Source organism: Panthera leo, chromosome D4 (assembly GCF_018350215.1).
Source record: "Panthera leo isolate Ple1 chromosome D4, P.leo_Ple1_pat1.1, whole genome shotgun sequence".
Classification (NCBI taxonomy): Eukaryota; Metazoa; Chordata; class Mammalia; order Carnivora; family Felidae; genus Panthera; species Panthera leo.
The window spans coordinates 32,288,162-32,312,654 of record NC_056691.1 but is presented as its reverse complement, the minus strand read 5'-3'; the positions used below and the strand labels follow the sequence as shown (position 1 = coordinate 32,312,654).

At 39.0% G+C, this 24,493-nt stretch overlaps 1 protein-coding gene across 12 annotated transcripts in view; it reads right to left on the bottom strand.

Annotated features, from left to right (window-relative positions):
- Positions 1–24,493, bottom strand: part of KDM4C (lysine demethylase 4C) — a 432,720-nt gene that overhangs the window by 390,595 nt on the left and 17,632 nt on the right. For all 12 annotated transcript variants that reach the window (XR_006196163.1, XM_042914120.1, XM_042914121.1 and 9 more), the window contains exon 3: positions 3,576–3,737. Coding sequence is in view for 11 of the 12 variants with exons in the window: in XM_042914120.1 (XP_042770054.1) it covers positions 3,576–3,719 (144 nt within the window). In the remaining variant the exon portion in view is untranslated. The remainder of the gene's footprint in view (positions 1–3,575; positions 3,738–24,493) is intronic.

Genomic DNA, 24,493 nt, shown 5'->3' with positions numbered 1-24,493 from the left:
TAGGGTTTTAAAACATTTCAAAGTTAAACTTTTACAATCAGTCTAACTGAAGGAAAAAAACTATTCCTCCTAAAGTTTACCTTCTTGATTATTCTATCAAAACGAATACATACATGTTATTTTATTTCACCATTTCCCCAATCCCAGCCTGGACTGGATATCCAATAGTAATTTTCTAACTGAAATCTATATTTGTACTACTTACGTTGAAATAAATTGCTATTATCACCATTTACCTACTGAGGAAGAAGCAGGAAGGGGAAGAACAGTGCATCTTACAATCTTTCTTCACACTTTAAGGACACAAAATTATGTAATGTGCATAACCTATAGCCCAGGGTAGTCTATGTCCAGATTACTGTTGTGGAATAATTTTATCCATTTCATATGTAATTAAAGGTTCATCATAATCCTTCTCCACAAAAACAATGTAAGTTTTACATTTAATTTAAAGAGACTGACATTCTTTACTTTCCCAACTTGACCACCACCTTTTACATAGAAGTCAGGGTGTCAAATCTCTCACTATGGAAATAAAAATTAAATCCAAAGTATAAATCTAAAAAATGTTGATTAAAGAAAAATCTAAGGCCAAAGTCACTACTATTGGAACTACTGAACCATTTTCTCCAAATCATATTTTAAGAGCAATTCATTAAATTGTGCATTAACAAAGAATCTCATAAGTGGTTCTGTCTCCAGGACTTGACCTCAAAGCAAACTAGCAGCATTAATATAGTTTTGATTTTTACAATTTGATTTGGTGAAGTTTTACATGTTTGCTATTGCTGCAACTTCCAGAAAAAAAAAAAAAATGGTAAGTAGGTGAAACTGACTTTATGTGACTTCATGTAAAAGATAACACAAATGGCCAAAAAATCCACAAAAAAAATCCAAAAAAAAAAAAAAAAAACCAGTTCATTGTATTCCTAGTATAAGTAAAAGAAAATTATCACAAGATTGAATAAATGAATTTCTCCAACTTTGTCAATAAATCTCACTAAAAAAAAAAAAAAAAAAAAAAAAAGTGTCTAGGGGCGCCTGGATGCCTCAGTAGTTAAGCATCTGACTTCAGTTCAGGTCATGATGTCACAGTTCATGACTTCAAGTTCCACATTGGGTGAGCTCAAGCCCCCCTTTAGGTGAGCACGAGCCTGGCTTCTGGTGAGCTCAAGCCCTGCTTTGGGTGAGCCGTGCTTCTCTCTCTCTCTCTGCCCCTTCTGGGATTCTCTCTCCCTCAAAAAAAAAAAATGTCTAGACTCAGGTGTGTTTTGTTCAACATTCAGAAACTAATTGCCATTCATAATGCCAACAGCAGCAAAAGTGTACCCTGTGAGCCTGCAACTCCCTTGTGAGGGTGTGTGTGTGCTACTTCCCCGCCTAGTGTTACTAAATGTGCCACCCTACCACAGGACACTCACTAATCTCAGTGGAACACAGTTAAGATCTATGTTTTCAAGAAACAAAAAGCAAGAAAAACAGGACAAAGGGCTGCATTCAAAGCCCAGAGAAGGGGACAACCTGTCACCCCCAATTTCCCTCCACCTAAATAAAGCCCAAATCCTTGCTAACCCACTACTAGTTTATGATCAAAATTATATGTGTCAAATGATTCTGAAATGACATTCTCTTCAACTCAAGAATTATTTTTCTCTTCAAAGATAATCCGGTGTTGAGGTTCCATAAAGGAGTTCTTTAAGAGCTAACTCAATAAATAGGTTAAAGTAAGGATTCCTCACCTGAGAAATTCATTATAAACCTCTTTACTTTCCTCTTTGTTTTATCTTTAGCTTCCTTTTCTATCTCTCACCCACCGCTAATAAACCTTCATTCTACTTCATATCACCAAATTTTAAACCTTTTCAGGAGGGACTTGAACGATACATAACAAACTGACAGACCTCAGGGGATAGATGCCAGCACAAGCAGGAGCATCCAGATGCAGGAGGACTTGAACACCAACCCCTGCAGTTCTGGAAGTTCTCTCCTTGGATATCTGCTCTTAATGTTACTGGACCTCCCCTCAGAGATGGGGATTCCAAGGAGAACCCATAACCCAGATACAGTTGAGCAGGCTCTGACAGGGCTCAGGAACTTATGAGGTGATGCCGACAAATCTACAGAAACCCAGATCACAAGTTTAACATTTAGAATAATAAAATGAAGTAAGTGCAATAAAATATACTCTTCTGAGGTAAAATTTTTCCCTCCCTCACCCCCAGCCTCTTATGAGGGAAGCTTTCTGATTGAAATATATTTCCATTATAGAAAGGACAGAAAATCCATCTTAGGTTGAGATCAAAGGATGAATTATACAGACGATCTCTCTTTCAAAATTCTAACTTTGGTGGGGGGGCACCTGGGTAGCTCAGTTGGTTGAGTGTCCGACTTCGGCTCAGGTCATGGTCTCACAGCTTTTGAGTTCAAACCCCACATCAGGCTCTGTGCTGACAGCTCAGAGCCTGAAGCCTGCTTCAGATTCTGTGACTTCATCTCTTTCTGCCCTGACCATTCTCATGTTCTGTCTCTGTCTCTCTCAAAAATAAACATTAAGAAAAACAGAGTTCTAACTTTGGGTCTATGGGTACAAACCTGCAATGCATTCCTCAGTGCTTTCTGTGACCCTCAGTATATCCCAACTACCCTTGGCAGGAGTCCCTGTATCCACTCTGTCTCCTCACATCCATTTTTCATGCAGGAGCCATTGTGACATTTTCAAAATAATGACACAAAAACAACAAACATACAAATAGCCACCATGTCCTCCACTCCTCTGCTTTAAGCCCACCAATGCTTCCCATTGCACTTAGAATAAACCCCTAATCCTTACTAAGGCCAGGCAAGCCCAGTATGATCTGGTCCCTTCAAGGGCCCTCACCTTACTTACCAACCTCTTCCCCTGCTCATTGAGCCCCAATTCCACAGACCACCTTCCTCTCACACTTGAAGCTCAGGTCAGCCTCCAGGCCTCTGGACCTGCTATTCTTTGTGTCCCCACATCTTGGTTTCTTTATATCTTCTGGGTCTCTGCTTAAATGTCCTTAGTTCACCACCCAAAGAGGCTACCACTACAATATACGCTCAACGGGGGCAGAAACATGGTCTGTTCTATCCCATCATACCCCCCCCAGCACCTGGCATCAGGCCTGGTATGTAGCAAGCACTCTCCACACTTGCTAAGCAAGTAACTGAAAAGAAATGAAAACAGGCAAATCTACAGAGAAAGAAAGTAGATTAGTGGTCACCTAGGGTTGAAGGAATAGTTCTCACCCCTCTGGAGCCCCGCACATGGATATCTTTGGTTTCTAGGAGCCATTCTTGTTTTGTTTTGTTTAAATAAAAAAAAATTTTAAATTAAAATTAAAAAAATCCCTAGAACATAACCTAGCATAAATAGTTAACTGAAAAATAAGATAATTATTCTGTGAAGAAATCAAATGCCCTGCATGGTTATCAAGAAAAAAATTTGCAAATATCTTCCTTTGGAATAAACAATCTCCCATATCATGAAAACTAAGAGCATAAATGAAAGGCCAAGTGATTGTTTTTGGCTTAAAGGATCTGAGGATAATCACCTTTGCAAGACCCGCTCGATGGGCTCCTTTAGACTCCATGTACGCGAGGTATTTGTTGAACTCCCGGAACTCCTCCATGGAGGGTCTGAAGGTCATGATCTTACAGCTGGGGTTCAGAGGACTCTCTACCTCAGCCACCTCCATGATGGTTTAGGGCAGTCTCTGCAGAGGAGATGATGCAGTCATCAGCACTGAATTATTGTGTGCTTAAGGTTGGCGGTCATTTCTCCCAAAAAGCATATAAGCATTCCCAGGAGGAACTCTTCCCCTTTATTTACCATTCCCTCTACCACATCATTGAGGAGACTTCCTTATCTCTCCCTGGACTCCTGGGGGAAAAGCCAGCCTCTAATCTTCCTCCTCCCAACTTCCTATTTCTGTGATTCAGTCACTGACCTGATTGTATTACTTGCCTACTCAAAATCCTTCCTAGTAAGAACAAATTTTCTAACTTCACAAGTTTACAAAAGGTGTTGTTTCTATATACCAGTTCTGAAACACTCTGTCATACATGCACCTGCATAAAGGCCTAGTCTAGGTTGAGTAGTGAATGGACAATGTTCAACATCCCCAGCACAGACTTGACTTTAGGTATACTTCCACTTGTCATAATCTTTCCTAGAACAATTTACAAACTACCCATTCAGCAAAACTACCAAGCACCAGACTAAAGTACTGGAGACAGAGAAATGGATAAGGTTTGTCTTCACCATCCAAACTCACTGTCTAGAGGCAGAACAAACCTCAACACAAAACTGTACGCTGACAGGAGTAACTAACTCCACCTAAATTACTCAGAGATGACTTCCCCAGAAAGGAACACAGTTAAGACTTATTAGAAGGTGTAAGGTTTGCCAGACAAGAGAAAGAGTATTCCAAGCAGTGAAAATACCTGGAAGTACTGTAAGGACAGAGAGAGTTTAGTTTGTCAGGAGCTTAGAAAAGATTATAGGATGGACTTCAAGCTGTATTACAAAGCTGTAATCCACAAGACAGTATGGTTCTGGCACAAAAACAGACACTCAGATCAACAGAACACAATATAGAACCCAGAAATGGACCCACAAATGTATGGCCAAATAATCTTTGACAAAGCAGGAAAGAATATCCAATGGAATAAAGACAGTCTCTTCAGCAAGTGGTGCTGGGAAAACTGGACAGTGACATGCAGAAGAATGAACCTGGACCACTTTCTTACACCATACACAAAAATAAACTCAAAGTGGATGAAAGACCTAAATGTAAGACAGGAAGCCATCAAAATCATCAAGGAGAAAGCAGGCAAAAACCTCTTTGATCTTGGCCGCAGCAACTTCTTACTCAACACGTCTCCAGAAGCCAGGGAAATAAAAGCAAAAATGAACTATTGGGACCTCATCAGAATAAAAAGTTTCTGCACAGCAAAGGAAACAATCAGTAAAACTAAAAGGCAACTGACAGAATGGGAGAAGATATTCACAAATGGCATATCAGATAAAGGGTTAGTATCAAAAATCTATAAAGAACTTATCAGACTCAAAACCCAAAAAACAAATAACCCAGTGAAGAACTGGGCAAAAGACATGAATAGACACTTATCCAAAGAAGACACCCAGATGGCAAACAGACACATGAAAAAATGCTCAACATCACTCATCATCAGGGAAATACAAATCAAAATCACAATGAGATACTACTCACACCTGTCAGAATGTTTAACATTAACAACTCAGGCAACAACAGATGTTGGCGAGGATGCGGAGAATCCTCTCTTTTGCAGTGCTGGTGGGAATTCAAACTGGTGCAGCACTGCTGGTAGGAATGCAAACTGGTGCAGCCACTCCAGAAAACAGTATGGAGATTCCCCAAAAAACAAAAAATAGAACTACCCTACAACCCAGTATTTGCACTACTAGGTATTTATCCAAGGGACACAGGGTTGCTGTTTCAAAGGGACACATGCACCCCAATGTTTATAGCATCACTATCAACAATAGCCAATGTATGGAAAGAGCCTAAATGCCCATCCATGGATGAATGGATAAAGAAGATGCGGTATATATATGTGTGTATATATACACACACACACAACAGAGTATTATTTGGCAATCAAAAAGAATGAAATCTTGCCATTTGCAACCACGTGGATGGAACTAGAGGGTATTATGCTAAGCGAAATTAGTCAGAGAAAGACAAATATCATATGACTTCACTCATATGAGGACTTTAAGAGACAAAACAGATGAACATAAGGGAAGGGAAGCAAAAATAATATAAAAACAGGGAAAGGGACAAAACATAAGAGACTCTTAAATATGGAGAACAAACAAAGGATTACTGGAGAGGTGGGGGGATGGACTAAATGGGTAAGGGGCATTAAGGAATCTACCCCTGAAATCATTGTTGCACTATAGGCTAACTAACTTGGATGTAAATTAGAAAAGCAAAGCAAAGCAAAGTGGAAAGAAAAGAAAAGAAAAAAGAAAAGAGGAAAGTTTACAGGATGTCAAAGTAAAAAAGTAGGTAGCAGACTGTGCTATAAAAATATGAACTTAATTATGCTGACAATAGTCAGGATGATTCCCTCAACATTTACTAATCACCTAATACACATGGAGTGCAAAACTGAGTAAGAAGCACTGGCCTGCCTGCCCTAGAAAGGAGTCCTGCCCCATCCCACTTCCAGATGCAGTAACAGTGTCTGGCATCTGACAATCCAAACCACAAATACTCTCAGAACAAAGCTTTCCTTTTTTTTTTTTTTTTAATAATTTTAATTTGCCTGACAAAAAGAAAAACTGGGACAGGATGGAATAGATAAAGATGAAAACATGCTGGGGCGCTTGGGTGGCTCAGTCGGTTGAGCGTCCGACTTCGGCTCAGGTCATGATCTCACAGTTCGTGAGTTTGAGCCCTGTGTCGGGCTCTGTGCTGACAGCTCAGAGCCTGGAGCCTGCTTCGGAGTCTGTGTCTTCCCCTCTCTGTGTCCCTCCCCTGCTCGCTCTCTGTCTCTCTATCAAAATAAATAAACATTAAAAAATTTAAAAAAAATTAAAGATGAAAACATGCTATGGGATAATAAGAGGTTAAAACAGATCAGGGCTACAGATAAAGATGTGATCATCATTCAGTAAAGGTTTAAATAAGCATCTATCTCAAAAAGTACATGTGAGGAGAATCAAAATTAAACCCTGCCACCCACTATTAACTTAATATAAAGGAGAAAATAATCTGCATGGATATAGATATATTAATACATGACAGAAAATATTCTCCTTGCCTCAGGGACGAGGCATGCAAAAGAAAAAACCTTCCAGGCCACCTCCTCGCCTATCCCCCTTCATATGTGATACACATGTCCAAATCCATGGGCTGCAGGATGGAAGTCTAACCTCTATACAGGATACACATAATCCTTTAGAAGCGCCTAGATTCAGCCTTTACATAACTATCAGGGCCTTGTCCCTCACCACAGCCTGCATTATACTTTAAGCTCCAACAACTTGCACCGATTTGTGCTTCTCTCAACAAACCAGAACTCTCCATGCCTTTGCCCAAACCATTCCCTACCATCACAGTAGCCTTTACCTACCTCCTTACCTGGCAAGATTCTCAATCCTTCTCAAGTAGGCCTAAGTGAACCATCCTGTTTGCTTTGACCTCCCTCTCTGCATTCCTTATAGCAGTTGCCTGTCCCAACGGCTGACACTTCTGACCATACACTGAAACTCTAAACCCCTCAAAGGAAAATCAGACTCTCTGTCTCTTTAAGCCTTAACTTCCAGTCTGGGATCCAGCCTGGTTTGTAACATCTGCTATAATAACTACATGCCAACCGAATGAAGAAATAAATGACAAAATGCTAAAGTATATACATAAAATGATACCAAATGCAGGAAAAAGGAAAGCATTGATCTCACACACAGGAAAGTTACTTAGAAAACAAACTCATTTGCTTGACTGGTAAAGAATAATAGAACACAAAAATCTGAGCAGTGAAAAGGGGGAAGAAGCTCCCAGATTACCTTTGTAGAAATATTTGGTACCTGGAAGAGAGCCTTACTTTTTCCCTCGCCAAAGAACAAGGGTGGCATGCATAGCTCTCCAGCAGAGGAAAAAGCCACTAGGGAAGAAATGAGAAATCTAGCCAGTCACTCAACAGTTACTGAAGGCCTAACTGCTGAGCAGGCATTCAGGAAGGATGAAGAGAAACCCTAACAAGGAATGGAGTGAAATAGACAATAAATAAGTCATAAGCCCTCTGTAGAAAAAACCAGGGAGTAGCTATGTTATACAGGGTAGGTGAGGGAAGACATTTCAGGTGCCTGAGAGAGGGAATAAATCATGCAGATATCTGAAAGAAAAGCATTTTGAACTAAGTAAGAGCAAGGAGCCTCTTGGGCTCTTCAAGGAATAGCAAGGATGTGAGCGTGACTAGAACTCATAAGAAAAAGAGAATGGTGACAGGGAAGATGAGGAGAAGAGAGAGTTTGGGGGAAATAATCTGGGGCTCTTCCCCTTCTTGTACATTCCCATTCTTGCTACTCTAACAGGTATTTCAAGGAGATGACACGGCTTTCTAAGGTAACTCTCCTGGAGGATTTTAAGCAGAGCAGTGAGCAGGCTCATCTTTCTGGCTGCTGTACCAAGCAAAGACAAGATTGGAAGCACAGAGGCAATATACACCAATCCAGGCAAAATAAAATGGTGACTTTGACCAGCAGTGAGAAGTGAGAAGTGATCAGATTGCAGATATATTCGGAACAGAATTTCCTGATAGAAGTGAGAGAAACAGACAAGTCAATATTTTTGGCCTAAAATACAGAACAATGGTTCTGATAAGAAACTGAAGCCAGAGGACTATTAATATATGCAGAGAATTAGTAGCAATCAGAATTAAATCTCTGCCCAGTTTGCTACCTGGCCTTTGAAACATACTTTGCCTCCTCCTGGTGTCACTATTCCTTGACTACACAAAACTAGTTATACCTACAAATCAGGTACATATACTAAAGACCTGGTTAGCTTATATTTCAGACCTTTTTCAATCTATAAAGTTAATATATGATCATCATAAAATTTGAAATATACTAAAGTATCTAAAAATTTAACATTAATCCCACCACCCTAATCTTTGCCAAAATGAGAGGCAAAAAAGTCTATTGTTAAGCTTTTTTATTTTTAAGTTTCTTTATTTGTGGGGGGGAGAGGCAAGAGAGCAGAGAAGGGGCAGAGAGAGAGAAAGAGAGAATCCCAAGCAGGCTTTACGCTATCAGCACAAAGCCCGATGTGGGGCTTGATCCCACAAACCATGAGATCGTGACCTGAGCAGAGATCAAGAGTCAGATCTTAACCAAATGAACATACAGGTGCCCCAAGTTTCCTGGTTTTTTTGTTTGTTTGTTTGTTTTTGTTTTGAATACTAGTGATACTGATCATTTTGGGGGCGTAAATAACCATTTTCATTTCATTTTTGGGTTGCTTCCTTACATTCTTTACCCTTAAAAGGTAACTTATAAGTTTTCTGTTCCTTGAGTTTTTCCTAACCCACATTTATCACTACCAAATTTAATCATGCTGCACAAATTCCCAGCCACCCTTCTTTCTCCTTTACTTTTACTTCTCTGAATCATGCAGAAAAGTAGGTTTAAAATGCTCTTGCAATAATGATTCTTAGTCAGAAAAAGACTGTTATATTTTGGGAAGAATATACCTATGATTTTCAGCTGAAGGTGATACAATGATCATTTTTTCAACGTTCCCCCTCTTTAGAGACTGAATCCCCAAAGTGAGTAACAGCAATTCTGTGATGACAACTTTGTTGTTTTGCTTCTACAGAGCTAGCCTTCAATGTTTTTATAAACCACCAAAACCAAATAGTCATATTTCTGGTAAATACCCTAAGAATTTTTTCTTAATGAGCTAAAGATCTTTTTTATTAAGTGAAGAAAAGCCTAACACTAATTCATACTTCTGTAATTCTCCCAAGCTTCTTTTCTGAAAAATTTTACCTTATCATGAAGGACAAACATCTATTCTTCTTATTTTAATCATGTATCTTTATTTGGCAATAAAAAAAAGAAACTGGGGCTGATACTTTCCTGCTAAATGTAAATCTATATCCTATATTGCTTTCCTGTGTACACCTGTATTTCCAACTTCTGTTCTCTTATTTAAGCAACTTCTATGAAAAACATAAAAACGGATGGTTCTCATCTTAGGGGTATTATTTTCTTAGACAATGCCTTCCCACAGAACTGGTCTGCACTGCTAATTGCCTCCGAAGAGAACACTTAAGGATCTACTGCAATCCTAAGAGATAAAGCACTCACCATTTAAGCAGATAATTTATTAAGCTAAAAAGAAAATGAACTAAGGCACAATTATCAGTCATGTGATATTAGAAGAGAACACTCCCCTATGCTTCTTCATGTGCACTCGCCCGAACACTGGAGGCATCCTTGCCAGCCCTCATTCCTCCCTCCCTACAGTGAGATTTTAAAAGAAACTGAGCAGTCAAGGTCCAGAAGGAACAGGTGTGACTACTCTACTCTACTTCAGTTCCCAAGTGCTAAGTCCACCAGAGGCAGCTGGAAATCTCGCATCTCTTTTTTTTTTTTTTTTTTTTTTTTTTCAAAAAATGTTTATTTATTTATTTTGAGAGAGAGAGAGAGAGAGAGAGAGAGAGCGAGAGCCTGCGAGCATGCAAGCTGGGGAGGGGCAGAGAGAGAGAGAGAGGAAGAGAAAGAATCCCAAGCAGGCTCCACGCTGGGGCGTGGCCCCGACACAGGGCTCAATCTCATGACCCTGAGATCATGACCTGAGCTGAAATCAAGAGTGAGATGCTTAATCAATTGAACCACCCAGGCACCCTGGAAGTCTGGCATTTCTATTGCAACACTGAAGCTCACCCACTTTGGGCCTCACAGTGAGCCAAGTAAGCTTCTACTTGCAGAGTGCCTCAGTCAGGCATTGTTATGAGTTGAATTATGTCCCCACAAAAGATGTGTTAAAACCTAACCCCTAATACATGTGAATGTGACTTTATTTGAAAACAGGGGTTTTGCAGATGTAATCAAGTTAAGATGAGGTCATGCTTCATGAGGGCGGACCCTAGTCCAATATGACTGGTGTCTGTATAAGAGGAGAAGGGCTGGACAAAGAGGGAAGAATACCATGTGAAGAGGGAGGCAGCCTGGAGTCATGCAGCTACAAACCAAGAAATGCCAGCAAATATAAGATGCTAAGACAAAGGCACAGAACAGATTCTTCCCCAAATCCTTTACAGAAAGCATGGCCCTACTGACACTTTGATTTTGGCCTTCTAGCCTGCAGAACTGTGAGAGAATAAATTTCTCTTGTTTTAAGCCATCCAAGTCTGTGGTAATTTGTTATGGCAGCCCTAGCAGACTAACGCAGGCATCAGGGGTCATATTGATGGGAACATAGTAGCCTACCACATTCTCCAACCCAGTTTCACCAATAGTAAAGCCTATAATACTCTGACCTTCCACCTGACTCCTTCGTCTTTCTCAGTTGGGTAGAAAACTGGCAGACCACCCTGAAAATGCCACATTAGCCACTAGCACTGCCTATCTAGGAACTGAAACACAACAGGGACATCGGGCTTTAAAATTCTTCCCTTTTCTATCATCCCAGGACCTCACAGGCCTGGAGCCCTAAGTTAGAGAGCAAGACAGCAAAGAAAATCCTCAGTCTATTAATCATTTTTTGCCTAAGCCAGACCTCAATCCTCTCCCAGAGACCCAGGGGGCTCTTCTTTAATCTTCTTGGTCCCATTCAAATCAGCAGTCCACCTTGCTCTACCAGCCTACAGAGATCAGAAGTAAGAATGGGAAGTTGGACTCAGGGAGACAGTTCTGGGAAAGAAGAGTCAAGGCAACAGATAAATCTGTGCAAAAGTTTCTTTTATTGCACAGAATCTAGGATGAGTCCCAGGAGAAGGTTCCTGAAGAGAAGTGATCCAAGTAAACATGTAGATTCTTTCCAACAGTCTATACTGGCCAACTCACAATTCTGACTGTACCACTCTTTATACTCTTGGTGGATGGAAACAGGCAGAAATCATCCTCCTGGGCGAACTGAGCAGTGCTTCTCCTTCTCCTGTTCACCAAAGATCTGGCAAGATTAACAGATACTGGAGCACTCAGGGTGTCATCTTCTCAGAATTAAGTATACAGAAGAGGTGTTGAAACCAGCAAAATTGCCAAGTATTCACTCTTGGCTCCACCCCACATAACATTCCTTTCCTGGGTCAGACTACAACGAGGTCTAGACTTCAGTGAGTGGGTCAGGAGAAGCAATTTTCTTTCCATGAAATGCCCACAGTGTAATTGATTCTAGTTGCAAACCCCAAACTTCTTCCCAGCACTAAATCTTATATAATATCTAATTTATGTGTCCACTTCAGTCTTGCATCAATTTTTCAAATGCACTGAGTCAGATATTAATGACACAAGTCATTTCTTGGTTTTCGTTCTTGTATCTCTTACACTTCCCTAAGTGTCCACCAATAGGGGTATGGTTGGATCAGTGTGATACTTCCAACAACAGAGTATAGGCAACATAAAAGAATGAGAAGGATCTCTAAGTACAGATCTGGGGTGATTTCCAAATTACACTGTTAAATTAAAAAAGCAACGTGCAGAACAGAGTTTATAATATTCTACTTTTTGTATAGGAAGCAAGATCCAACCCACAAAAATGGTTACCTATAGTGAAAAGAAGAGACAGGTAAGGAAGCAAAACTTTTATGAGTATAGCCCTTTTAACTCAGCAATCACGTATATGATATACAAAATTAAAAACAAAATTAAAAAGAAAAAAAAAAGCCAGGCCTAACACCTGAAAAACAAATTAACTGTATAATAAGTCAGTGACATGAACAAACAAGGAAAAGTATTGCTTACGTAACTTCGAATCACAGTATTTAGGCTGTAGATTCTAACAGGATATATTTTAGGATATAGGATGATTTTTTAAATGTATATAAATTACATTTCTTTGTTAGATTTTTTAGTAGTAATATTAGTGTTAGGTCTTTTTTAACTATTACAAGTACACTATAAGATACAGCAAGTAAGCAATAATGCTAACGTCATTAGGAATCAAGATTTTCATTATGGGGTCCCTGGGTAGCTCAGTGGTTAAGTGTCTGACTCTTGATCTCAGCTCAGGTTTTGATCTCAGGATCAAGAGATACCAATATAAAATCCTTTGATTACATAAAAAGTGAGTCTTTCATTAGAATTTGAAATAGCAATATGAACTCAAGATTTTTTTCTCTTAAAATGTTTATCTTCTAATACTGCCCACTGAAAAAGGCATAAAAACAATGACAAAACAGTAATAAAAATTACTGCACACAAATTATGGTCTCTAAATATTATATTTCAATAAAAAGAACCAGGGATATTTGAAGAAAAGGCTAGTTCCAGGTCTGGGACAAGAAATGTATAATATGTGACTAAAACATGTTGTTCCAGAAAGCAAGCAAGCTATCAAAGACTAATGAGAGTACATTACCACTTCAAAACTAAATCACTACTAAGAAAATTAGATATCATGTGCCTCCTGATAAGATACACTGAGAAGGATACACCATCACTTATATGGCTATTCCAATGAAAAGTAAGACTGTTAGAGAATAAAAAGAGCATTACATATATGGATAAAAACTATATGTATGCACCAACAACCAGCCACCAGATATTTGCACAGAAAAGCACAATAATGTAACAAGGGAGAAAAAAAATTAGATTAAAAGAACAATAACACAATGGATGCCTTGCTAGCTCAGTCAGTAGAGCATGCAACTCTTTATCTCACGTTCATGAGTTCAAGCCACATGCTGGGCATAGAGCTTACTCAAAATAAAAAAATAGTATTATAGGGGCGCCTGGGTGGCTCAGTCAGTTGAGCGCCCGGCTTCGGCTCAGGTCATGATCTCATGGTTTGTGAGTTCAAGCCCCGCGTCGGGCTCTGTGCTGACAGCTCAGAGCCTGGAGCTTGTTTAGGATTCCCTCTCTCTCTGCTCCTCCCCTGCTCACATTCTGTCTCTCTCTCTCTCTCAAAAATAAATAAACATTAAAAAAATTTTTTTTTAAATAATAGTATTACAAAAGAGCAGTAACACAACTAGAATAAAGGGTCTTTAATATGTTTAATATGTATGCATATGCATATCTACATTCTTATAAACCTGAGAATATCCTCATTTAAAAGGCATAAATTAGAACATTGAACCTTTTAGATTCAATACTCAGACTTTTTCTAACTGCCTAACCTATTATTTTATACTTGTAAAGTTCAATGGCAGAATGTCAGAGTTCCTTTATCAATAGTCAGATTCTACTAAATAGGCAACTATTAGAAAATGGGAGATGAGGGTTGGGGAAAGATAGATTCTATTCAGTCACAGCTTGCACAACACAACCACCACCTAATTGTTAGAAATCCCATTATCTTTTTCCCTTGGGATAAAGTTTCCATTCATCTCTAACAGTACAATGGCCACAACCATGTTGATTAATTAGTCTGTGCCCAAATCCTTAGGTTGAAGCACTAGACTAAACAAAAGATTACTGTAGCAGCCAGTGACAGTTACTCGGCTTTCCAGCACTTAAACTAAATTGACATCACACTGGTAATCTCAACCAAACAGAATGATATTTTTTTTAATTACTATTACAATGGATGTTGAAGTAAATCACCTTGTATATTTCTTTCAAATTGTGACTATTTCACTTAAGAGGCAGCCAGGTGAAGGCAGACAGAGCCAGACAGAGCCAGACAGAACTGGATTCTTTTTTTTTTTTTTTTTTTTTTTAAAGTAGGCACCATTCCCAATGTGGGGCTTGAACTCATGACCCTGAGATTGAGAGTTGCATGCTCTACAGACTGAGCCAGTCAGGCAACCCCAGAACTGGATTCTTATCCCTCCTGCCTCCCCCACTTAATGACCACATGACCTCTGGAAAGTTTCTTAAGCTAGACCTCTATTTCCTCATTAATACCACTCCTCCCTACAGCATTGTAATGGGTACTCAGTTCGAAGTTAAATGTAAGAATCTAGCACATTGTCAGGCTACACAGTAATGACACAGATGTTGGCTTAAAAAAAAAATGGGGTGCCTGGGTGGCTCAGTCAGTTAAGTGTCCAACTTCAGCTCAGGTCATGATCTCACAGTTGGTGGGTTCAAGCCCCACGTCAGGCTCTGTGCTGATAGCTCAGAGCCTGGAGCCTGCTTCTGATTCTGTGTCTCCCTCTCTCTCTGCGCCCCACCCCCCCTCACGCTTTGTCTCTCTGTCTCTCAAAAATAAATAAAAATGTTAAAAAAAAAATTTACAAAAAAAAAAAACCTTTTCAAATTAAATCCCTTCTATTACCTTCTTCCCCAATGCCTATACACATGCTCAAATCTCTCCCACATAATTTTTAAAGGTTCTCTGTACACCATCCCCCTCCCAGAAAGACCCCAGCTATAGCCTTTGCTCTACAACCCCTCACAGACAAAACCCAACAGAGAATAGCCTACATTCATGTTGTCCACTCCATCTATTCAATCATCAGTCCTGCTGCAATCTGACATCTCCACCCACCAGTGCATTGAAATCACTCTGGGTAAGGTTGCCAGTGACTTTTTTTTTTTTATTTATAAATTTTTTTAATGTTTTTATTTATTTTTGAGGCAGAGAGAGACAAAGCATGAGCAGGGGAGGGGCAGAGAAAGAGGGAGACACAGAATCAGAAGCAGGCTCCAGGCTCTGAGCTGCCAGCCAGCATAGAGCCCGATGCAGGGCTTGAACTCACGAACTGTGAGATCATGACCTGAGCCGAAGTCGGTCACTTAACCGACCGAGCCACCCAGGTGCCCCCATGACTTTCTAATTGCTATAGGCTACATGCTGTCTTTAGTCCTCTTCCCAGTCTCTTTGTAGCCTTTAAAACTGAATAAGTCCTCCCCTGGTACAGCTACTGCAGATGGGGAGGACATATACCATCGTCCATTCACTCTCTCATGGTTAACTCCACCCTCCACCCTGAACTCCTTTCTGCACTCCTCCAGAGCCAAATCTTTCACAACTGGTATACCACAAGGTTCTTTCTGTGGTTGTCTTCCCTTTCCATCAGTCACAGACAGACACTGTCATCCAACTGTCCTTACCAATGCCTCAGAAATATGCAACAAGGACCTCTCTCCCCTAAATCCAAGTCCAGCAAATCTAAATGCCTAGTAGGCAGAGCCATTTTTAGATGATTCTCAAACTCAACAGAGATAAAACTTAATCCAAAAGTTACTAGGAATAAAAAGGAATCCTTCCTCTAAAATCTGCTTCTCTACCCCACAGTCCCAATCCTAGTTCATTCAATCCATCCATGGTCCTGCTCTGCCTTTTTCAGCCAGCACTGACCAGCACAATCCTCAGAGCTTACAAGTGCATGAGGGAACATGCACACAAGTGGCTGTAATACTACAGGTCAGGGTCATCTCACACGTAGACTCCATTATGAAGCCTTTCCTGGCAACACTCCCCACCAACTAACGGTCATTTTTAATGTTCTTCTCACCCTCACTCCATATATACACAGCGATCCCTCATTATTCCTGGTTTCAGTATTTGCAAATTCACCTACTTGCTAAAATTTATCTGTAACCCCCAAACCAATACTTGTGGCACCTGCATGGCCATTCATAAACATTCGCAGTATTGAAATATTTGAATCAGCCAATATGCACATCCCTTCAGCAGAGGTCAAACAAGGACATGCTCCCTCTTGTTTCAGTCCTCAAACTGTAAACAAATATATTTTTGCACTCTCTTTAGTGCCAGTGGTATTTGCATTTTTTCTGTTTCTTATTGGTGATTTAGCTGCTTAAAACAGTCCCCAAGCATAAGTTCCTAAGTGCAAGAAAGCTATAATGTGCCCTATGACAAACATACTAGGTTATGTAACTTCAGGCATAAGTTATAGTGCTGCTGGCATGGGTTCAATGTTAGTGAATCAACAATTATATATTAAATAAGGTGCCTTTAAAACAGAAATATACAGGGGTGCCTGGGTGGCTCAAGTGATTTCCCCTCAGGTCATGATCTCACAGTTGGTGGGTTTGAGCCTTGTGTCGGGCTCTGTACTGGCAGTGCGAAGCCTGCTTGGAATTCTCTCTCTCACTCTCTCTCTGCCCCTCCCCAGCTCATACTCTCCCTCCTCTCTCAAAAAAATAAACATTAAAAAAAAAAAACAGAAATACACATAAAACAAGGTGATTGATATATAGCTCAGTTGACAAAAATGTGTGATCAAAGCCTCACAGAAATCTAACCCTGTATTTCCCCTCAGTATTCAGTAATTCAGTATTCTCAGTGACTTTATGTAACATAACTACCAAAAATCATGAGAATCAATTATATCTTAGCCCTTTGAATGAGACCATTCAGAAAAAGCCTCCACCCCTCAGCCCTGGAAGCCATCTTCCCTCCTTCCCTCAAGAATTTCTCCCACTCATGGCAGTGAGCCCAGGCAGCCAAATACTGCATACTGCAATTGACCTGCACGAGCTCCATTACTGCCCTAGGAACTCAGAATTGGGGAACAGAGGAAGCCATGAAGGGCTGGGACAGCCATTTTTCTTCCTTTGCATAAACAGAGAATGACCAAAGGAAGGACATTAGCAGAAAGAAGTAGAATAGAGAGAATCCACATAGCCCCAGAGAGAGATTTGCGGGGGGGGGGGGGGGGGGGGGGGGGGGGGGGGGGAGGGGGGAGAAGGAAAGAAACCAAGCCTCAGACATCGTAGGCATAATGGAAGTCATAGGGTAAACACTCAAAGAGTTTGCATCTGCAAGAGACTGAGTAGTCTGAAGAGCTGAAATCTACGTTGCAAAAGGCATTCCACATATGCTTTAAATTCTTCCAATATGAAGAGGCTTGAATTCAGAACTGGACAGAGTGTGGAACGAATTGGAGACCACAAGGTTTTCTTCTTACTGGAACAGAACTAGCACAGGTAATTTAGCTCTTAAGAACAGTCCTGGCACTATTACTGATCTCTGGATGACAACTAAGACAGCATGTTCATGGAACAAACAAATGCAGCAGCAACCTCCTGCACCCCAGATTTCAGCCATGGTGCTATGATCCCAGACCCTGATTCTTCAGTTTTCTATTTGTGGCAGAAATGGCAGATCCGTTCGCAGCACCTCCAGTAGTGTTCTGGGATACATCCAGTGCCTGCTCTCCAAACTTCAACAGCTCCAGTATCAAATCCATTTCTGCTTAAGTTAACCAGGGCAGTAGCCATAATCTGTCACTAAATCATGACTGATAAAATTATCAAATACAAGCTGATAACAATGATGAATGGAAAAGAAACCTGGTATACAAATACCAGATGTACGGGCATCCAACTCTTGATCTCAGCTCAGGTCTTGATCTCAGGGTCATGCGTTCAAGCCCCACATTGGGTTCCACGCTGGGCATAGAGCCTACTTTAAAAAAAAAAGAAAGAAAGAAAGAAAGAAAGAAAGAAAGAAAGAAAGAAAGAAAGAAAGAAAGAAAGAAAGAAAGAAAGAAAAAATACCAGATGTAAATCAAATAAATGTTTTCTTCATATCTACTTGCCTTTTATTAGTAATCCTTTCTAACAATCAGTTCCTTGGTATATCTTAATGAAATTAACTTGAATGACTCAAAATTCATTCTGTAATATTGAGTACAAATTATCAATTGAGCCACTAAACAAACTAACCAGCCACCTACAGGTACTTACTGTTAGTGGCCTACTATAGTAGAAGCTCTCAATAACCTTCTATTTAACAGATTTACCAGATAAAGGATACACACTATATATTATCTCTGAAAAACACCACACAGTACAAACTTGAGTATGTTTATTATGTCTAAGTACCAGTTGAACTGCATGCTTAGCAATCAAGTGTTTATTTCCAATCCAGTTTATGCCACTTGTGCTAATTATCTGACATAATTAAATATTATGTAAATAGATGAAGTGTGAATACAACAATGTTATGTTTCTATAAGATTTAAGTTGAATCTTTTGGAGTGATCCAGTAAAGATGAGATGATTTTTTAAAAAGGGAAGGGGGATATCAAATGAAGTGTGGGAATTGCAACAGTAAAAGGTTAGGGGGTAGAAGGATTTGTAAAATCTACGATTCCAGCTCATATTACTTCAAATGTTTCACTCACTCTGCTTTGAAAAAATAGAAACTGAAAGCGGTAGATGCTGTATTGGGTGTGGTTTATGCAAAAGAGGAAATGCAGGACTTCAAACTTCTTTCAAAGAAATGGCTTTGCTTTACAACAAAAGATAGGCAAATTATTGTACAAGTTTTAAGTAGAAATAAAATAATTGATGTATGTATCTTTTTTTATATAATAGGCATCTTTAACCAAAACAAAAACTACTCAATACCTTGGGAAAGAACCATTCTGTGTCTTATAATAATGGAAGGTCAATAATTGTCAAAAGTCTTTCCACATGGTTAAGGATAGCTATTTCCCTTATTTCTTCCACACTGCCAAGCCTCCATTCATGCTTTAGAAGAAAGTTAAATCAATGAAGGCGTCTAATGTGAATTAAAGAAAAACACAAAACTTTGTGGGTTTATTCTTATACTTACTGCTATTATTACTTTTTTTTTTTTAACTTTTTCCTTAGAAGAACTTCAAACTTACAGAAAAATTGCTGGAATAGAATAAAAGAAAAAGCCTGCATATACTGCAGCCAGATGATCTGAAGCCAGATTCATCCAATAATATTTTACCCTATTTGCTGCTTTATCAATGTGTGTTCTCATCTCTCTTCTTCCATTAATATATCACCCACACACAATTTTTTTTTCTGAACCATTTAAGACTAAGTTGCATACATCATGGTCCTTTACCCCTAAAAACTTTAGAGTACATTTCCTAAGAATAGGGGTCTTACATAGATAAAGTTTTCAGCTCCAGTAAGTTTAACATAGATACAATACTTGAATCCAATTTCTGTGTTCCAATTTTGTCAAGTGACCAAATAAGATACTTGACACCTTTTTTTCCCTCTAGTAGGGAATTCCATCTAGGATTAGAAAATGCATGTAGCTGTCATGTCTCTTTAGTATTCTTTAATGTGGGATATTTCCAGAGCCTTTCTTTGTCTTTAATTTTTTAAGCATTCAGTCATTTTGTTTTAACATTTAAATAGAACATGTATTTGTTTTAAATTGAACATTTTCTGGGTGGCCCAGTCAGTTAAGCATCCAACTTCAGCTCAGGTCATGATCTCACAGTTTGTAAGTTCGGGCCCCGTGTCAGATTCTGTGCTAACAGTTCAGAGCCTGGAGCCTGCTTCAGATTCTGTGTCTCCCTCTGTCTCTGCCCCTCCCCTGCTCACGTTCTGTCTCTCAAAAATGAATATATGTTAAATAAATAAATAAATAAATAAATAAATAAATAAATAAATAGAACATTTTTCATCTTGGTATATTTTTTAAGCTAAGAATTTTTCCTTTTGTTGCTGGCATATAATATGTCATTAATTTTTAAATTGATCTCATATCCAGCTACCCTAGTCATCTCATTTCCACTAATTTGTCTATCATGTGAAAATTATCTGAGAATAGTGTTTTTGTTGTTTCCTTAATAAAACTTATTCTTTTTATTTCTCTTTCTCCTTTACTGACCTGTCTAGGACACCCTAGTGCTAAAGAGAAGTAATGACGGGAATGTCTTAATATACAGGGAATGCTTCTAGCCTCTGCAATCAGACAACACAAAGAAATAAAAGGCATCCAAATCAGCCAGGAGGATGTCAAACTTTCACTCTTTCCAGATGACATGATATTCTATATGGAAAACCCAAAAGATTCCACCAAAAAACTTCTAGAATTGATTCATGAATTCAGCAAAGTTGCAGGATATAAAATCAATGCACAGAAATCAGTTGCATTCCTATACACCAACAATGAAGCAACAGAAAGAGAAATCAAGGAATCGATCCCATTTACAGTTGCACAAAAAACCATAAAATACCTAGGAATAAATCTAACCAAAGAAGTGAGAAATCTATACACTGAAGACTATAGAAAGCTTATGAAAGACATTGAAGAAGACGCAAGAAAATGGAAAAAGATTCCATGCTCCTGGATAGGAAGAAAAATATTGTTAAAATGTCAACACTACCCAAAGCAATCTACATATTCAATGCAATCCCTATCAAAGTAACACAGCATTCTTCACAGAGCTAGAACAAATAATTCTAAAATTTGCATGGAACCAGAAGAGACCCTGAATAGCCAAAGCGAACTTGAAAAAGAAAACCAAAGCAGGAGGCATCATAATCCCAGACTTCAAGCTATACTACAAAGCTATAATCATTAAGACAGTATGGTACTGGCACAAGAACAGACACTCAGATCAACGGAACACAATAGAGAACCCAGAAATGGACCCACAAATGTATGGCCAAATAATCTTTGACAAAGCAGGAAAGAATATCCAATGGAATAAAGACAGTCTCTTCAGCAAGTGGTGCTGGGAAAACTGGACAGCAACATGCAGAAAAATGAACCTGGACCACTTTCTTATGCCATACACAAAAATAAACTCAAAATGGATGAAAGACCTCAATGTAAGACAGGAAGCCATCAAAATCCTCGAGGAGAAAGTAGGCAAAAACCTCTTTGATCTGGGCCACAGCAACTTCTTACTCAACACGTCTCTGGAGGCAAGGGAAATAAAAGCAAAAATGAACTACTGGGACCTCATCAAAATAAAAAGCTCCTGCACAGTGAAGGGAACAATCAGCAAAACTAAAAGGCAACCAAAGGAATGAGAGAATATATTTGCAAATGACATATCAGATAAAGGGTTAGTATCCAAAATCTATAAAGAACTTATCAAACTCAACACCCAAAAACAAATAATCCAGTGAAGAAATGGGCAAAAGACATGAATAGACACTTCTCCAAGGAAGATATCCAGATGGTCAACCGACACATGAAAAAATGCTCAACATCACTCATCATCAGGGAAATACAAATCAAAACCACAATGAGATACCTTACACCTGTCAGAATGGCTAACATTAACAACTCAGGCAACAACAGATGTTGACAAGGATGTGGAGAAAGAGGATCTCTTTTGCACTGCTGGTGGGAATGCAAGCTGGTGCAGCCACTCTGGAAAACAGTATGGAGGTTCCTTAAAAATTAAAAATAGAACTACCCTACAACCCAGCAATTGCACTACTAGGCATTTATCCACAGGATACAGGTGTGCTGTTTTGAAGGGACACATGCACCCCCATGTTTATAGCAGCACTATCAACAATAGCCAAAGTATTCAAAGAGCCCAAATGTCCACCAACAGATGAATGGATAAGGAAAATGTGGTATATATATACAATGGAGTATTACTCAGCAATCAAAAAGAATGAAATCTTGCCATTTGCAACTAAATGGATGAAACTGGAGGGTATTACGCTAAATGAAATTAGTCAGTCAGAGAATGACAAAAATCATATGACTTCACTCATATGAGGAATTTAAGAGACAAAACAGATGAACATAAGGGAAGGAAAACAAAAGTAATATAAAAACAGGGAGGGGGACAAAACAGAAGAGACCCATAAATACAGAGAACAAACTGAGGGTTACTGGAGAGGTTGTGGGAGGGGGGATGGGCTAAATGGGTAAGGAGAACTAAGGAATCTACTCCTGAAATCATTGTTGCACTATATGCTAACTAATTTGGATGTAAATTTTAAAAAATAAAAAATAAAGTTATATATATATATGTGTGTGTGTGTATATATATATGTATGTATATATACAGGGAATGCTTCTAACTTTTAGTCTTCAAAATTCTTACTATGTATAAGTACCCTTTAACAGGTTAGAAAAGTTCTACTCTATTCCCTTCTCCAGGAGATTTTTTGTTGTTTTTGTTTTGCTTTCAAATCACAAATAGATGTTAAATTTTATCAAATGCTTTTTCTGTACCTGTTACAATGGATTTTCTTTTTTTTTTTTTTTTTTTTTAATTTTTTTTTTTTTCCAACGTTTTTTATTTATTTTTGGGACAGAGAGAGACAGAGCATGAACGGGGGAGGGGCAGAGAGAGAGGGAGACACAGAATCGGAAACAGGCTCCAGGCTCCGAGCCATCAGCCCAGAGCCTGACGCGGGGCTCGAACTCACAGACCGCGAGATCGTGACCTGGCTGAAGTCGGACGCTTAACCGACTGCGCCACCCAGGCGCCCCACAATGGATTTTCTTTTATCTATTATTGCAATTAAATATGATTCTAAAGTTGGGGCACCTGGGTGGCTCAATTGGCTAAGCGTCTGACTTCAGCTCAGGTCATGATCTTATGGTCAATGGTTTTGAGCTCCACACTGGGCTCAATTCTGACAGTGTAGAAACTGCTTGGGATTTTCTCTCCCCCCCACCCCCGCCCCTCCCCCACTCATGCTTTCTCTCTCAAAATAAATAAACTTTAAAAAATATATATGATTCTAATGTTGAACTAACCTATATTACTAGAATACACCTGATGCCATATCACACTACAATTATCTGTACTAATATAATATTTAAGGTTTCATATTCTGTCTTCCTAAGTGAGGCTAGCTTATAATTTTCCTTATTCACACTATCCTTGTCTAATGCTGGCATTAGGATGTATCAGCCTGAAAAAATGAGGCAGGCAGTGTTCCTAAAAGAGACAAACTTTGACTTTGTTAGGGTTAGAATTAAGTATTATTTGAATACTTTGTGGAACTAGCCTGAAAAACCATCTGAACCTGGCATTTTCTTTGCAGTAAGACTTATAACTACAGAATCAATTCTCTTAAATGGTATGTTTCTACTACTTCTTGTTTTGTGTGTGTTTTAATGTGTGTGTGTGTGTGTGTGTGTGTGTGTGTGTGTGTGTGTGTTTTATTGAAGTAGAGTTGATACCCAATATTAGATTCACTTCAGATGTACAAAATATTGATTCAACAATAATATATACATTATGAAATGTTTACCACAATAAGTGTAGCTACCATCTGCCATAATATTTCTACTCCTTCTTGAATCTGTTTCAGAATTTATACTTCTCTGGAAAACTGTCCATGCAAATGTATTTGCCTAAGTTTTTCATGGCCTCATGTATAATAAAGTAGTATTTCCGGTCCTCATGCTATTCCTATCCATTGTTTTTTATCCAAGGTAAGAATCCACAGCTCCTATCACTCTCAAAAATATATCACACATGACCCCAAAAAATAAGAGTTACTGGATTTGATCACAGCCACAGAAGTGAGCTGCTGAACTGTGCCTCCATCAATAGCACAGTGACCTCACCTAAGCACCTCATCTTTGTTAAGTCTCAGTAACCCTTAAACTTGGGAAATTGAACAAATTCAATGTTCCTACAACTGGTGAGCAGTGGTTCCACCAGTCCTCTGAAAAATAAGAATGAAAGTGCTCTAATTTTTCATAAAGTTCCAGTTTTATTCTCAAAGAATGCTTTCTACTTTGTTGATATTTTTTGGACAGTAGGAATAGATAGTAAGTTTTCTTTGATACTTTTTTTTTTTTTTTTTAGAAAAAGGTTGACCCAAAAAAAAAAAAAAAAAAAAAAGGAAAGGAAATTAAAAGTTGGCAAGCCTATGTCAATCCAACTTATTTTTTCAAATCCAGAAGTCTGGAAACCAATAAACTATATGATCTCTAACACTTTCATGGCCACAATGTTGTATGTAAGAGACAGGAAGGGACAAAGGATAGAGGGATGGAAGGAACTAATTATTTACATTAACAAAGATCAAGTAACTTACTCAAGCTCAAGTCCTTATTTAACCAACACCTTCCTGATTTCCAAGCTTTTAACTCTACAATACCCCCATCCTCTACTTAAATAG